Source organism: Amblyomma americanum, chromosome 11 (genome assembly GCF_052857255.1).
Source record: "Amblyomma americanum isolate KBUSLIRL-KWMA chromosome 11, ASM5285725v1, whole genome shotgun sequence".
NCBI classification, from domain to species: domain Eukaryota; kingdom Metazoa; phylum Arthropoda; class Arachnida; order Ixodida; family Ixodidae; genus Amblyomma; species Amblyomma americanum.
In genome coordinates this window covers 117,224,565-117,237,621 of record NC_135507.1, presented here as the reverse complement: position 1 = coordinate 117,237,621, position 13,057 = coordinate 117,224,565, and the positions used below count along the sequence as shown (strand labels likewise).

Here is a 13,057-nt window from a genome sequence, read left to right as displayed (position 1 = left end):
GAGAGCTCAACTCTCGACTTCGCATGAACAAGCTCCAGGTGTGGGCCCTGCAACTGCAGGAGACCAATGCCTTGCCATCCATTCCGGGCTTTAATGGATACATGTCTCCTTCAATGAACGACCGTCGTGTGCACACTGTTGCCACTCCGGGAAAGGCGGCGGTGTACGTTGATGGGCGTTTTCCTCTTGTTCGCCTGTCTCTAGAAAACTGGTGCACCTCATATCAAGAGGTACTCGCAGGGGCTGTGAAGCTTCCCAAGGCAACTGTTGTGTTCGTGTCATACTATGTAAGACCCGATGGTGGAGCTCCCTCCCGCGTTAATCTGGGGTGGTTATTAACTCTACGACGACAGCACCCAGGGTGGCCTGTTTTAGTCGGTGGTGACTTTAACGCCCCTCATCCGGACTGGGGATCCGGTTGAGGGGCATTAAAGTGGGCGTTACAGCCCACTTCAAGCCCCCGTGGTAGGCGTGTGCGGGACGCATTCGCGGATGCGCTGTTTGTTTTACTCAATCATCCAGATTCAGCAACGCGGACTGTGCGCCATGCTCGCAGTCCAACATATTCTCCGGACCTTACGTGGTGGTCAGGACCCGGGCCTCCATCGTGGCACCTGGAGCCAGACTGCTGGGGTAATGACGACCATCCATCAAGGGCCCGCCGATTACGCCGTAGGCGTTCTGTGGTCAATTGGGACACGTTTCGCACCACCGTCGAAGATCTCTCTCTCTGCAATCATCTACACTACTTGTGGACTGCATACAAACTGCGCTGAATAAGGCTACTGCTGTCGCCTGGACGGACGTGAATCGCCCAGCGCCGGATGTAGGTCTTCTTAGCCTGTGGTTGCTCGCAGACAAGCGGAGATGGCAGCTTCCCGAGCCCCGACTTCTGCGCAAGCACGGACAAGGCTGAATTACCTTACTGCCAAGGCTCGCAGATATGAACGCGATCTCTCGCCACGGCAGTGGCATGCGTGGTGTGAGCAATTCTCGACAAAGCAATCGAATGCTGCTCTCTAGCGAACGTTTCGTGCAATGGAACATGGTTCCCGTCGTCCTGATGCAGCAGCCACAGCATGCTTCGCACCTAACTTAGCTCCGGATGATTTCGCCAGAGAGGCAGCGCGGAAGTTTTTCCCCAAGTATGATGGGCAGCCTCCAAGGGTAATAGGAGCCCCCTTGGCCGCCATTCCAGCTTATGTCGATAAGCTTCCATCTACAGCCGACGCCGAGGGATTTGCAAGCCCATTTTCAATGCCCGAGTTTCTTGCAGCAATAGACGAGGCCCGTCGGAAGAATGCGCCCGGTCCGGACTCCATTCCGTACGAGATTTACAAGAACTTATGTTCCGCTGTACTGCCACAACTCCTAGCCACGATTAACAAGGTATGGATTGAAGGCGTCGTACCAGAAACCTGGAAATCGGCTATTGTGATCCCCATACCAAAGCCGGGGAAGCCGCCGACCGACCTCGGGAATTTCCGGCCTATATCGCTTACGCCAACATTATGCAAGCTTACCGAAAAAATGCTTGACACACGACTGTCGTGGTGGCTTGAGCACCATGGTTTCTACCATCCCGCCCAAATTGGCTTTCGTACGTCCATAGGTACAGAAGATGGACTGGCTGTCTTGGCGTAAGCAGTTCTGGCCTCAACTCGCAGCCACAATGTATGTACTCTACCGGCCATGGTCGTTGAAAAGGCGTACAATAATATCAGTCATGCTGCCATCTTGGAATCGCTTGATATGCTGCATTTCCCCGTTAGAGTGCGCAATTTTGTTAAATCCTTCCTTGAAGGCCGACACTTTGCCATACCCCCTGTGGTGACGAGGTGGTGAGGCCGTCGGATCATTTGTGCCTCTTCGCGGCGTTCTCCAGGGATCGGTTTTATCGCCAACATTATTAATATTGCTTTTATTTCCTTGCTTGGCGCTTATATGATGTCTCTGAGATTAAGTTGTTATTGTATGCTGATGACATAACGGTGTGGAGCACTCACATAGACCCGATGACTCAAGCAGCAGGCCTACAATCAACAATAGATATTACGTCGACTTCTGCTTCTTCAATTGGTCTGCAGCTTTCAGTGAGCAAAACCACGTTCGTGTCAGTCTCCAACCGCTGGGGGCGCCGTAAACTGGCTGCAACACCAATTCGTCTCCATCTATCCGGAGCTCCAATTAAAGAAAGTTCGACCGTAAAAATCTTGGGCTTGACAATACACGAGTCAGGAACAGGTACTGCTTGGCGTTCTCGGGCTAAAAAGCAAGCAATTCAGGCGTTGAGTCTGATTAACGCATTTCTCCTAAAACAGGCGGAGCCCGCTGTCATGTTGCACGACAGTTGGTGCGGGCGGCTGCGCGACCGCGCCTCGTTTACCAAGCCCAATTCAAGCATTTGACGAGGGCTCAATGAGATCATCTAGAAGCTGTTAATCGAGAGGCAATAAAGGTCCTCACTTGCCTTCCCCGCATTACCCCGATCGTGGCGCTCCAAGAACATGCGCAGCTGAATATACTAGGTGAGCTGGTGCAGCAACGATGCGATGCTCGCCGCCTAAAGTCAAGCCTTACACACACAACGTGTGCACTCAGGGCATATGCTTCATCGCACTCTATTCTACAGCCACCGGCCCCAGTTCTTCCTTCCTGGCGTTTTGTGCAGCTAAGTGACAACAAACCAACTGACCTACGTCAGCCATCATCTACCCGCGCGGCATCGTCGTTTCGCGACCGAATTACAGATCAAGACACCAATCTGCCGCATGGCTCTATCGTCATGTACGTTGACGCAAGCATCCAGGCCTGCGAAACAACAACGGCAGTTTACTGTCTTTGCAAGCCTGCTCTGAACAAAACGTCAAGGTTTCGCCTCTCAGAACCTCCTTCCTCCTTCTGTGCGGAGATGCCTGTGGTTCGAGAGGCACTTTGCTCTGTGGCGGTGTTACCATGCTACCCACGGCCCGCATTGTCATTCGCACCGGAGCCCTTCACGTCACACGCCTACTACGACGAGTCATTCGCACCCTAGAAATCTGACAAGACATCTTTCGTCTAGCGGCGCGCATCCCGCAGCAAATCAGTATTTAGTATGTCCAGCGTGGCGTCCCGAGCGCACAAAACCGCGCAGATTCTGCGACCCGCATTTCGACCCCAACCTCGTCTTTGCCTCGAGTCGTCACTCTGGATGACACCACCCTCCTTTTAACAAGAAAGGGACACCTCTGCCGCCGCACACGTGCTCTAATCCCTCCGTGTGCGGTAACCCTCCCCCGTGGTCTTACCCGTGCAGAGGAAGCTGCGCTTCGGACGATACGGGTCGGGGTTGCCCTAACTCCAGCTGTGACACGCAAGTGGCCGCATTTCAGTGATTTATATCCCCGCCCCGGGTGTCCAGACTGCAGGATTAGAGACTGTAAGGCGTATATCCCCCACCTGTTGTAGGACTGCCCGGCGCTGAAGCCGACGAGAATTCGGCACCTGGCGGCAGTGAATCTCTCACCGGACAATCCGGATTCCTATATTGCCTGAACACAGAGTCCATATCATCGTTCACTTCTTGATTTCATCAGATCAGCCCACCTCTTTTCATTTATTTAAGCATCTTACTCATCTCTCTCTTCATAGTTTTTATGCACTGAGGCGATAAACATCGCTTCAAGAAAATGTATGATAGGCCACAGAGATAGGCTCACAAATTCTGACACAGGTGTTGTGTATCGCGTTCCGCTTTCATGTGGTAGGAAATACATCGGCCAGACTGGTCGATGCATCAATGAGCGTCTAGCGGAACACCGCAGATCTTTGAAAGGCGCTGTGTCCTCCAACCTCGCATTGCACTACAGGAGTTGCAAAGATTGCTTTCCTCACCTAGATACGAGAAGTATCGTCTTCAGGCTCAGCGATAAGTTATGCCGGGAGCTGGTAGAAGCTTACTGGATTAAAAAAGAAGCATACGCGTGTGCCGCATCACCGTCGGTCAGCCTGCAGGACAAGGAGGTTCCTTTTCTGAGCAGTTTCTTGAGTGCGAGCAGACAGTACGGGTGGTTGGCCTGATGCACTTGCTTTTGTTTTTCCTGCTGTTGTTGTGTTCTTATGTCACGCAGGAATTAAATGTCATTGTTTTTCTTTGCACACGTGGAAATCGGTTGTAAGGTTTCTTTCTTTGATTTTATTACGCCTATAAAGCTTCCTTTGCGTGAATAAAAATTCAGTTGATAGTTTGCGCTTGTGTTGTGTCTCCTTGTTCGCTTTTGTCCTCGTTTTTTGCGGTGCGAAATATAAAAGTTTTACCATATCTGATGAATTTGGTCAGGACGCGGGTTTTGCTCTGTATCAACGTAACGCAACATTCTTACGATTTCAAGAAGCTATTCATACATTAACTTCAATTTTCTGGCATTTTTATATATCGTTCTGCTTTACCCGTTTTGTTGTGTTCACACCAGTTTCAGTTACCCATTCACTGATTAAATTGTAACCTAACTGGGCTTTGAATGTGTCAGGCGAGCTGTACTTATGCACTAAGACCAAGAGGGGACAGAACTGAGAGGGAGCCCGTAACATGCGTGAACTGCAACTATTTATTAATAGTATGGTTTTTCTGTATATGCACCCGCCAAAAACGATTAAAAAAGTAGCCAAACAGAAGGAAGTAGAAAAAGCGTGACAGACCATTCATGTACACGACATGTGTTGATATATCTGTGTCCTATCGCGTTGCCGTGAGGTCTTTTTAAATACCTCTTGATGACTTTATGAGTTAAAGAGACACTGAGGAAAAATTGAAGTTGGCTTGTTTCGGTAGAATACCAGCTCCGAAACACAAAAACATCACTCTTCCTGAAAACAAAGCTCTTGTAAAGTAGAAAAGAGCCAGAACTAAAATACAGGTACCGATACCAATCGTAAGTACAAGCGTGATAATGAAATTGGAGAAACGGACGCAACAGATCTCCGAGGCTGACGAACGTGCATGAAGGTTACGGTTTGGTGGATATTGAAATATATAAGTTTTGTTGTGAAACCATCAGTGCACTTTTATCACACGGGGAAGACGAAAAAAAAAGCGAACATGAATGTTGGAAGCCAAAGAAAACCTGGATTTGGCGCCGCAATAGGAGGCCAGATGAGTTTCGGTATATGTTTTGGGGTGCTTCGTGCAGCTATGCTTTTTGCGTGCCCGCATGGTTTCGTTATGCGCCTCCATTGACATGGGCAGAGCAGCAGAGGACCTCCAAGGGACTGCCTAAGTGCTCCGCGGACAAAGTTCGTGCACAGGCACGCAACTGCGACAAAGAAAAAGAGCTGTGTGGACGTTAGACGAATAGAATAATACGATAGAATAAAAGACGTGGAGGTCTGGCAGCACCGCGCCCACAGTATCCGGTTTCCATCTTGGTTCGGTCGAGCTCGTCGATTTCTTGCGTCGTTAGCTATGCGCACGTTCTTGACACCGGTGTAGCTATCACGAATCGGCGAGCATAATCTCAAAAGCTACGCTTCGCCACTGCACTGCTTGCCCTGCTAATCGATTACCAAATGTAGGTACTTTCAGGCAAAGCCAGCATACTGCTACCGTGTACTCAGCTTCGCTTAAATTTTGGCGCTGATGATGGCAAGAATCGGCACTGGGAAGTGGGCTGGAAAGTTAAAATCTGTGCCGCTGTCGTTTTATAGGCGCATTAGGGCACTGGCTCAAACGTCCCACATTATCATCGCAATTTTATGTTTAAGTGGACGCGAATTCATCGGCAAATTTATCTGGTAGAGTAGCGAGCGGTTACTTTGAGTTGAGTGTACAGATGTGTTCACTAGCCACTGTAGCAGGGCGAACTATCGCGCTTGCTGACGCTAGCAGCTGCGCGCATTGCACTGTAATCACATAAGACCCTCGACCAGCTGTGCAATCTCATTCCTTTAAATGCAATGCGCAGTGCATATCCGCGATTTTCAGTGTCACCGTTTCAGAGCCCGGCACCGTTGCTAGTGTTGATTCCAAGAGGCGTAGGCCTCGTTGAAAGACGCAGTTGGAGTGTATATTGCGCTGTTAGCACTCGGTATTAAGAAGAAAATATACGCATACATAGTTCAAAATATTGTATGCAAAGATGCAGATATCAGTTGCAGGAATCCTGAAAACACAAAGCGTTCAAACTTCAGCTTTTATTAAAAGTGTGTGTTACATCACAAAGCCACATTAACGCGCATAACATGCGGGCGCGATCGCACGACATTAGAGGAAAACAGCGCGTGAGACCTTGCAACAACTCAACGGTCGAGAGAGCTTTCTAGATCTTCTAAAAGTAATTTATCATGCGAAAAGCTCGACAGAACACGCAGAAAACTAAGCAGTAATCGACATATGATTCTGTGAGTGCACTTTGCTCGCCGCGGCATGAGTGATGGAGGTTTGTAGATCGAGCGCACTGAGTGCCCATGGCCGCGATCTGCCGCAGATTAATGAATGCGCTTCTTCGCGATACCTCTCCCCCCGTCCTTTCTTCCTGCGACCTCATCTGTTTCATTTCATTCCTCCATTCTGTCTGCTGTCCTTTATTTCCGCTGCCCCAGCACAGGTGCTTCAGTGTCGATGGCAGATGCCGGGGCTAGCAAAAACATTTCCCTTCCTGTAAGGATTCGGTGAATGCCCGTGGCTTTGTTGGAACCGTCCGTCCTTTTGTTGCTGGCCCGGCGCCGTGAAGCGGCGGTTTCTCCTCGCTAATCCCAGTTAACGTGTCGGCAAGAAGCGGGCAAGGCGAGGTAGACGGACGGTGACCAGGCAGGGCCACGACAGAGTTAGGGGGAAGGAAGGGGCGCGTTTTGCAGCGGCAATGCGGCTGCGCGCGGAGACACGAGCACTGACCCTGCCGAAGTCGTCATGCGCCGGTCGGCCCCCTCGTCCTAGCAAAGAGCGTGTAGGTTGAAAGGTCGGCAGAGCTTTTTTTTTTGAAGGGCCAACATCGTCGGGCGAGATGGGTTTGGACGCTCGCGCTTAACCGGGAGCAATTGAGCGTAACGTACGGTCAGCGCGGACGCAGCTAGCAGGCGCCGCGACGGCGCCGACGCCCGAAGAAGGTGTATACCAACAGCTGTCGAGCTGAATAAAGAAACGCAGCTAAAAAAAAAATGCCGCATGTTCAAAGGCAGCAATGACATGGTTGGCGCCACTTTCCAGATTCCGGGGGAAGCCTGTCAACAGTCGTCACGAAGACGAGTAGTTAGGAACAGGGTTCAACGCTCCCGTTTGTTACTCGCGGAGGTAGCGTCTCGGTTGAGACCGATAATTGCCCTAATGCTGGGAGCCGCCACGGTCACGAGTTTTCAGGGAGCCTGCAACACGTCAGTGTTTTTGATGCATTTTTCTCTTTTTGCTTTGTAAGAGAGAGAGATTGAGTAATACTGTGGAAGTATAGGGCGTGGCGCGTAAACCTAGTGGCGGCCCTTTCCCGAAATGCCAATTTCTTAAAGCAATTTTGATGTTCTTATCGTGTTGTGTAATTAGGGAGAGGATTTTGAGCATTGCAGACACTGGAAGGCGTGCCATGCAGTTTGTAAACCAACCATGTGTTAGTACGTTTTTATTGCGTGGTGCAGTATGTGGGCTGGGCACTGAGGTCTTTAAAACCGGGCTCCAGAGCCTAGAAATTGTTCTGGGCTAGGTTTATATTCATTAAAGGCCGAGTTTGGGCGAGTTGGTTTTCCATGCTGAACGTAAAAGCGCAAAAAATAAGGGCGTAGAATAAGACAAACAACACGAGCGCTCACTTCCAACTGATCTTTATTACATGCAAGAAACAGAATTTTATACTCCCAATAATGCCTGCAAGAAACAGAATTTTTTACTCCCGATAATGCCTGCAAGGCATTACCACAGAGTAGTGAAAGACATATGGCAGTAATCGAGCGTCACACGTGAACAGTAAAAGACAGGACATCTCTTTTTGTGAGAGCAGAATTGACAGAGCACTTACGCAGTCATCCCCAGCTCCCCCGGTCTATATGCTTTGCATCTCGGGCGATGCCGAGGAGGGAAGAATTCTCTCTTAGCCCGTTACACCTTAATTGCAACTCTGTGTAAATATGCTCTTTTTGTAAATCTCAGGTATTAAATGTAATTTCAATGTCTCGTTAACTCTTGCCGTTGCAAGTCATTTCCCCGTCACCAACGGAGCACCTTAGGTGCGACTAGCCTTCCCTTCCCGAAACCGTCTCGGACGGCGCACCCCTTGTGCAAGGAAAAGTACCACGCAAGAAACTTGACTCTTACTTTTTATTAAAATTTTAATAAAACCGCTTTATCATCATCATCTTCTTCGCGTCTGGGCTTGAGCGACACAGGCCTAGGCCGGCTGAAAAAATTTTGATTCCTCTATTACCTTGTTCAAGTCGGCGTCGATATGTTCACGTCCGACCGCAGGGCGCTATCGGAAAGTTGGTAAATGCTCGAAATCGGCTTCATATTTTGTCCAGAGAGAACAAAGACTCGGATCCGTAACCTAGTTTGAAGGCAAATCACTGTAAAGCATTGTGAAAAATGCAAGCAGAAAGCGAAAGCTGCGCACTGGTCGGCGGGCTGACACATTTTACCACGCGTGGTATTTGGTATTCTGAAACCTTGCAAAAAAATAAATAAGCCAAAGCAGAAACGTACCTGGTTCCCGCGCGCATCATAGCGTCCTCGAACAGTGCTCAGCGTAGCGCAACGGTGCATCGGCATTTCATATGTAAAACGAAGCGCAGCTGTTTTAACCCAACGCTGGGCAGCGGTTTCGTTAAAAGTTCTCTACCGAGCCAACATGGCGGGTCTCGTTTTCGGAGCGCTGCGCATTTCGCGTATCGTCTATTCTACAACTTTTGCCACCTCAACCGCAGGCTCATTTGCGGTTAGATTGTGTACAGATTTTGCGTGTTGTGGTAGCCTTTGACTCGTAGCAAGCTTGACAACAGTAGTTACTTAGTTCATCCACACATGCTGCAAACCCGTAATTGTCTGCGCCGACATGGACGAACTGAAAGCCGTCGTTACTTTCAGCGCCGGGTTTCCGCCAAAGGGCAGCGGTGGCCCCATCAAAGGATTAGTAGACGTTGCAAATCTCGCCTCCGCTCCACTTGCTGTGGCGCTTTGATTGGGTGAAAACAGATGGCGCCACCACCGCCTTCTTGCAAAAATTAAGCGGCGGTTTTTCGTTAATAAGGACGAAAAACTGGGCAAGTTGGTGGGGATTCAATCCTATAATCAAGAAAGAAGCAGGTACGTGTGTCGCATCACCCTCTTTCAGCCTGCTTGATAGGGAGATACCTTTCTTGCGCAACTTTTCGAGCTCGAGCAGGCAGTACGGAGCGTTGGCTTGATTAAAGTGTTTCCTTGTTTGTGTTTCTGTTTTCTTTGGTGTGCGGTTCTTGCTCGCTAAGAATGAATTGGCAAGCACGTGCCAAGGAGTGTGATTTTGTTGGGTTTTCCTTTCTTGCATTGTACGCCACGAGTTCCAGGATATTTATAGGCACCTTTTTTCCACAATAAAAATTCAATTGATAGTCTGCGCCTGTGTTGTGTCTTCTCGTTCGCTTTGTCCTTGTTTTTCCCGCGGCTTAAGTATGAATTTTTGCTCGTCGATGTCGGCGCACACGATAGCGGGCGACTAAGGGTTTACATCACGAGCGTTTGAACTAGTTAAGTACCGTTGTCAAACTTACAACGAGACAAAAGTTATCACAACAGGCAAGCTCGGTGCTGTGTTTCGTTCACCCTGAACGAGCCATCGGTTGAGGCGGGAATATTTGGAGTCTTAGGGCCGTTGTACGATCGTTTTGGAGCGCCTTCCGCCTCGTCCGCTTCGGGAGCGGTCCGCCAGTTTTCGGCCGCCAGGCGGACGTGAGGCGGAAAGGTGTTGTACGATCACTTTGGCGCTTGCGAGCGAGGCGGATGGTCCCAGCATGCCGATTGGCGCGCCGGGCATATCCGTCTGTCCAAAAGCCTTTTCCGGCTGGTGGCAACCTAGCCGGCGCGAGCGCACCGCCAGCATCGCTCCACGCGCCGAAACGGGCTCCCGCATCCCAAGGGGCAGATCGGTATGCGCCCGACTACCTTCTCCCTTGCCTCCTTTCCCGCCCCCCTCTCCAAACCCCGATATCCCTGCACACTGCGCTCCCCCCCTTCCCTACCTACTTCCCGTACGAGCGCCCCCCCCCCCCCCCAAATAATTACCTCTTTTCGTGGTCACGTGGTACTTTTTTCCGTTCCTCGGCGACCTGCACCTAGGCCTAGTAGGCTGCGCTTCGGCATCGCCATGGTGTGCGTGTTGAAGTTCCTGCTTTTGTCGGCGGCTCTCGTCAGCGACCCTTGTGTAGAGATTTTGCGCACTACGAGACGAAAAATGCAATGCTCTGGTTTCAGGCATGCACGTTAGGCAGAAACAGAACTTTGTTCCAGTGCAAAGTGGAGAATCTGTGAATGCTAATGACCACAACCATTTCAGCCGATCCAAGCAAAAAAGAAATGGGTTCAATTTATATCTGGTGTCAGCCTCAACTGATGCACAGTTGCGTCAATACTGCAGGGCTCGCAGGAATGAGTGCAGACTGGTATTGCAAAGCCAACCGCCACGCAACAGTGCATAGCACATTTCAAGGCATTAAAAAAACCTTGTAACTGTTGTTTGATAACATGTGCAGGAATAGTGCTGTCATGACCATGAAACAGATGGGATCGGATAAGTGTTGCAGGCAACTTATATAAGTGAGGAATGTTCAATTATGAATTTACTGATGAGCAAATAAATTTCTGCTCGTGGAAAATGCGAGGAGGGCTAAGAAAATCCCGGAACATACTACATTGCCGACACAAGTTCTTGCAGGCCAACCAGGGTTATCATCACCCTGCAGGCAAATAATCGTGTTCATAGGCAGTCACAAACAAATGAAGGCAGCATATGAACATGCAAATGTGCATGGATTACATCTCTTGAAGGCTTCGATAATGCCTCATCAAATAAACTAATGCAGCATTAAGCGCTGCTGCTCAACAACTGCTCGGCACTGACAAAATCATGTTGGCAAACAGGCCTCCAACAAAAGCATAGAGACAGCTTAATTCACTTTGGTACCTTTGTTTGACGTGTGGCACACACACACACACACACATACAAAATGACGGTGCCCCCGAACTGAAATTTGCACTGCGCACCGATTTTTTTCACACAGGCTACATAATGCCGCTGGCACACTGTCTCAACCTGCGCACCCATGATCATAAAACGTACCACTGTATCGCGCACCAAGACGCACAAGACTGGCGACGCTGCTGTTGTCGCAGCAGAAAACACTGCGACGGCCGTGCAGCCAAGATCGTGTCAAGTCGCACACGCAGCAGTTTGCTATGTAGCAGAAACAACGTCGTGGGCTCGCCTCGGTCACGATCACTGCAACCATCGCAACGGAAGCGACCAGCTGCACAGTTCCAAGTTCATTTCAACATTTGGAAAACGGCGGGCGTCGCGAGTTTTTCGCAGATGAACATATCGCTGATTTGACGGGAAAGCACTCGCATTGACCATAATCACTTTCACTACGCGGACACTTGTCGCTATGCTGTGAAACTTGCGCACGCACAGGAAAATAACTCGCAGCAGAAATTCAAAACGCTTGCCACAACCACAAACAGCTCGAAATAAACACTTCGTGACACCGCCATTGCACAGGTCTTGCGTCGGTTTGCAGAGCCGCAGCAGGAATTACAAACGCATGCAAAAACCAAAAACAGCTCGAAATAAACACTTCGTGACACCGCCACTGCACAGGTTTGCATCGGTTTGAAGAGGCGCTCTGTCAACTCCGTCAACGTAGATGATTACAGAATTCAACTAGTGGAACTATCGCTCGCCACTGCTGAACGCGGCGAAGTTTGCAGTCGCTCTGAACACTGGTAATATCAAGATGTGTACAATATAATATGCTTCGCGACATCGCTGCCACTGCCCAGGCCGCGCTCCCCAGTTCAGTCGACGGATGGCCATCTTGCCCCGGCAGGCCGGGGCAGAGCAGAACCGAGGCGGAGGGAGGAGGGGCTCGGACGTCACTGACGTCACGGGAAAAGCAGCCAATAGCTGCAATCCGGTCCCCGGCCGGATGCGCTCGTCCGCCAGAAAGTTGAAGTTCACCAACTTTCCATCCGTTCGCCGAACGAGGCGGATCCGCCAGCTGCGCTCCCGAAGCGGACGAGGCGGAAGGCGCTCCGAAACGATCGTACAACGGCCCTTAGCGATAAAGATGCACAATACTGTACGGTAGCGAGGCGGGTGTGGAGGCTCCCGCCCTAACGCGCACCTGTGCTCGCAGACCCATCCGTTGAGACAGGTACCGTTGGGGGAGCGCTGCACAGGCAAGATGTCGCGACAGTGGTGTGAGGGTGGACCCGAGTCGGTGCTGTGGTCTGCCTGCTCCGTCATCCAAGGATCCCACCGGTAGCTGCTCATCAGTCGGGGAAGGCCCTGTGGCCAGCCCAGCATAATGGCGGTCGCCGCCTGCAAAGACGAACAAAACGGCGAGGGCGCGATTTGCTCGTACGGACTGTGGGAGTCGGGTCATGTGAGATCCAAGAACACGTGCTTCCCACTGTCCTTGATTACCCCGACGTAGTATTGATCTCTCTTATTTTTCACAGAAAAAGGTTTTGGTAAAAGTTTTGGCGCTGAACAACATCACTTCACATGCAGAGCGGAAATGTCGAGGATTCGTTGTCGAAAGTATTGCTGCACGACGAATCATTATCGGCCATTCCATCTCCTATAGGTGGCGCGGCGGCTGTACCGCACGGCGGTGATGGCGCCGCTGCCATGGCGTGTGCATAGCAGAAGCAAAGCGGCTTCTCGACGTTGTAGCACCTTAAGTGCGAGATTTAGCGCCTACGTAAGCAGCATTAAGTCATTTTCAGTCATTAATATGAGTCCATTCTCGAGTCTGGCTGCATTAAAGGCTCGAGTGCTAGTTCGCAAGTGCCGCAAAAACATCGTCGGCGTTGAGACATGTACTATATTCTGCACAGCACAGTGCG

At 50.4% G+C, this 13,057-nt stretch overlaps 1 protein-coding gene across 1 annotated transcript in view; it reads right to left on the bottom strand.

Moving 5' to 3' along the window:
- LOC144111039 (alpha-amylase-like) overlaps window positions 1-13,057 on the bottom strand; it is a 644,630-nt gene that overhangs the window by 48,726 nt on the left and 582,847 nt on the right. The window contains exon 14 of the mRNA XM_077644138.1: window positions 12,331-12,527. Within this exon, the coding sequence (XP_077500264.1) occupies window positions 12,331-12,527 (197 nt within the window). The remainder of the gene's footprint in view (window positions 1-12,330; window positions 12,528-13,057) is intronic.